The sequence below is a fragment of the Brienomyrus brachyistius genome, chromosome 1, assembly GCF_023856365.1.
Source record: "Brienomyrus brachyistius isolate T26 chromosome 1, BBRACH_0.4, whole genome shotgun sequence".
Classification (NCBI taxonomy): Eukaryota; Metazoa; Chordata; class Actinopteri; order Osteoglossiformes; family Mormyridae; genus Brienomyrus; species Brienomyrus brachyistius.
This window is the reverse complement of record NC_064533.1, coordinates 50,197,890-50,202,148: the sequence shown is the minus strand read 5'-3', so window position 1 is coordinate 50,202,148 and position 4,259 is coordinate 50,197,890. Positions and strand designations below refer to the sequence as shown.

Here is a 4,259-nt window from a genome sequence, read left to right as displayed (position 1 = left end):
TAAGAGCAGTATAACAGACATATGGGACATAAGTACTGCCTCTTTAAAATATTTATAACTGACACATCATTAAAAAATAATTGCTCACATAAACATACAAGAAATTCTTTACAAATAAAGGAGCATTTGTTCAAACGGTTGATAGGATTGAGTACTCAGTATAGCAGATTTTTATTTTTTTTCTAAAGTAAGACCCGCCCGTGCAGTTCTCAGGCGTGCTTCACATAAGCAAACCTCTATTCCTTCATTTTCCGTTAGATCTGAACTCCTCCGAATCGCTGCTTATTATTGTCTTCCCACAACAATAATTCAACGGGCATAATGGGGAACCATCTGTTTTGTGTAGATACTTTGGTTTTCAAACACGCTGTTTCTTTCCCACCCCCCTTTTTCTGCCACCCCCGCACTACATAATGTCTGTTGTTTAACTCCCTTGGGATGGGGGAAGTCCATAAGCATACAATGCCGTGCCGGTACACCGACACAAACATATCTGGGCGGACTGAATCAATCGATAAATCAATGGGCTCATGTTTCAGTGATGACGCTACACCACGTATACTCCAAGAAATGTTAAAAAATATAACAGGAGATGATGTGTTTGGTATGACCTGCTACGTCCTCATTTAACCTAACAGCCCCCGTACTGCCCGCTTCCCCGATCGCACTCACGCTAACAGGTGTAATTATTCTTCTTATACTATGGATTGGTAACATAAAAAAAAAAAAAAAAAATTCAGATGCGCAAAAACGGTGTTAGAATTTAGAAGTATTTAAAAAAACACTGCTGACTCTGTTTTGTTACAAAACCATATACCCAACATCTCAAATAATAAATCTGAACGGGGACATGCAAACGGTATATTTTTTTGTCATTTATATTTGATAATTACATTTAGTTCTGTTTGTAGTCATCGCTTGGAAGCAGGAAGGACTATCGCCCTGCTGAGCTGTGCTTTTCCGTCGCAATCAACATGTAATTAGGCAAACTTGGTACTTTTAACGTTTTTTACAAGCTAATTTCTGGAGAAAGATCTTAAGATAAGCTCTGCTTATATAGTTAAGCTATTTATACCTGCAAAATTATGCAAACGAAAAAAGCAGAAAGTCTGGGTGGTATAACTTTACTTATATTTAATTATAGTTTTATCTTGGCATTAAATTACTAAAAGACATATTCACGTGAATTTTTAATTCTGTGCTCTCGAAACTACATTTGGGGAAATTCGTATACCGTTAGTGAAAATGATAGTTGTCAGTACTTTACCCCAGTGTTAACTGAGCGTGACAATGAGTCAAGACTGAAATGTACAAATCACGCATGGATGTGTTTCTACTTTTGCTTGGCCAAACAAACGTTTGTGGGGGTTTTCTAGGGATTATACCAAAAACAAAGTAAAAACTTCAATTGTTTCATAGTACATCGGGTCGAAATATCCTGTAGAGAAAAGGGCGGTGATTTTACGCAATCAGCACCTGCACACACAACAGAAAAAGCGCACTTGGGTGACTGCGCGAAACGGCGTGTTTAACTCCTCCTATGGGGGAGGAGCTGCTGGTATTGGGGGATTTATAAGCCACAATAACTTAAATCCCATACCAAACTCTTGCTTGTCGTCCACGTGCATTCTTAAATTGCGGAGATTGCTTCGGAACCGATATCATGTCTTACTACGAAGTAAGTGGATTGTCGGAAAAAATGCGCATGTCAAAGAAATATATTTCATTTTGTTTTTAAATTATATATATCTAAATAAGTGTTTTTATCTGTTTAACGGAAACGAGATAATGCTATTTTTGTTTCAGACTACACAAAATTATGTCTATAGTTTAAAGTAACAAAAATAAAATCCATTTTTATGACGTGTGTTCAGACATCGCATAACGGGGTCAATTATTTGTTTTGAAGATAAGCTGTACAAACTGAGATTCGTTTGTTTATTCTAAATAACTCTGCAACCCTGAATGAGATAAGCCGTTAGAAGATGGAAGGATGTTATTATACCTGTATATCAGAAATATATTTATGTGATAAATTGTAAAGGACTGATTGTTGATAAACGATAACCATATATTACCACCGCACCAAATAATTAAATTATCGGCGTTCTCTTATTCTCTTTTGTAGCACATAGTCCTTGACAACAACACCTCGGAGTCCGGATCTGGATCTGACTTTGACATACCCGAGGGTTTAGAAACTCCCTGTGACAGAAACCTGAGCAATGATTTCCAAAGGATATTCTTACCCACAGTGTATGGGATCATCTTTCTTCTGGGAATCATTGGCAATGGATTGGTGGTGGTTGTGATGGGCTACCAGAAAAAGTCAAGAACCATGACAGACAAATACAGGCTGCACCTCTCTGTAGCTGACCTCTTATTTGTGCTCACGCTGCCCTTTTGGGCTGTGGATGCTGCCAGTAGCTGGTACTTTGGGAGTTTCCTCTGCGTTACCGTGCACATGATCTACACCGTCAACCTCTACAGCAGCGTGTTGATTCTGGCGTTCATCAGCTTGGACCGGTACTTAGCGGTGGTGCATGCCACCAACAGCCAGACCCCGAGGAAGATCCTGGCAGAGAAAGTGATTTACGTGGGTGTGTGGTTGCCCGCTGCCCTGCTAACGGTACCTGACCTGGTGTTTGCCAAGTCCCAGGAGATGGACAGCAGGGTGATGTGTGACCGCGTCTACCCACTGGAATCCCTTACCACCTGGATGGCCGCTTTCCACTTCCAGCACATCCTGGTGGGCTTCGTCCTGCCCGGCCTAATCATCCTTACCTGCTACTGCATCATCATTTGCAAGCTCTCCCGGGGCTCTAAGGTGCAGCAGAAGCGAAAGGCGCTGAAGACCACCGTCATCCTCATCGTGTGCTTCTTCAGCTGCTGGCTGCCCTACTGCGCGGGCATCTTCGTGGACACCTTGGTGCTGCTCCAGGTGATCCCCCACAGCTGTGACCTGGATGAGAGTCTAGCCAAGTGGATCCCAATCACTGAGGCCCTGGCCTACTTTCACTGTTGCCTCAACCCAATCCTCTATGCCTTCCTCGGTGCTAAGTTTAAGAAATCGGCCCAGAACGCGTTGACTGTGAGTCGCGGATCCAGTCTGAAAATGCTGTCCAAGAAAAGAGCTGGTCTCTCATCGATTTCTACTGAATCGGAATCTTCCAGCTTTCATTCTAGTTAACCCACAATTAGTAGCTAGTAGTAAATTAAATTCAGAGAACATGAGATTTGTTTCGAAATAGAGGTGTGAGTCACAACTTGAACTACTTGCATGTTCTAAATGTATGATTCAAGATTCTTGTATGTATGTGTACATATATATATAGTTTTATCTACCTTCTTATGAATTGTTGATTGCCTATTGTATATTTAAGCTTGCAATCATTATATACGCCAAAGAAGATATGTAAATGTTCAGGCGGAGCCTACTGGCCATTGATTGGCCATTTCTGTTCAAGAATAAAAATAAATTTTGAGCCTCAGGGTTTAGTTCAGGTTAAGCTACGAATCAATACAAAGAGACAGACACACAAAAATAATTACTTGTATTTCTTTGCTGACCATATATCCATAAAGTCATCTGAATTTACCACATATATACATGCTGTTATACAATTTGTAAATAGTCATTAGCTTTTTTTTTGTTAGCACTTATGTTTACTGAGAAACTGTTATTTATTAATGCTATGGTTCACGTAAGCTGACAGACGCAGGGTTCTGTGTGTGTCCAAACAATTCCAGTTGCCACTTTGACTATTAAGATGTTCATAAATAAAAAAAAATAATTGAAAGGAATCTGCTTCGGGTGATTCGTCGAATTGCTCACAACATGGTATTTGCTCAGCTCTGCACAAATGCTCTGTTAAAAGATGCGCAATCCATGCGAAAGAGGGTGACCGGGGGGGGGGGGGTCGATGTGAGTGTGAAAATGTAACCACCTGGGCTGACTGAAAGGAAGACGAGCGAGAGAAGGGTCCCTGCAATGGCTGTGACATCTGTCCTCTTTTTAATCATCATTATTCCTTTCCATTCATCTGGGGCACGAAGACAAAGATGGGGATCCCCAGAGGCCCGATTAGTTGGTGCAGGTCACAGAAAATCCAGTGCACTCACCCCACCCCCCCAAAGCAGTGCACGGCTGCAGCGCGTCAGTGTCTAATTAACTTCACCGCGTGTCACCAGAAGGATGGATACCTTGTTAGTTTTCACCATTGTCTGTGTGAACGCCTGTCAGGATCGAGGCTCTTACC

General features: G+C 41.4%; 1 protein-coding gene across 1 annotated transcript; it reads left to right on the top strand.

Annotated features, from left to right (window-relative positions):
- Positions 1-1,557: 1,557 nt before the first annotated feature.
- cxcr4b (chemokine (C-X-C motif), receptor 4b) lies at positions 1,558-3,794 on the top strand. Its single transcript, XM_049006088.1, has 2 exons — positions 1,558-1,678; positions 2,129-3,794. Exons 1-2 carry the CDS (start codon positions 1,664-1,666, stop codon positions 3,188-3,190), a joined length of 1,077 nt encoding a protein of 358 aa, XP_048862045.1. The 5' UTR covers positions 1,558-1,663; the 3' UTR covers positions 3,191-3,794.
- Positions 3,795-4,259: the final 465 nt, after the last annotated feature.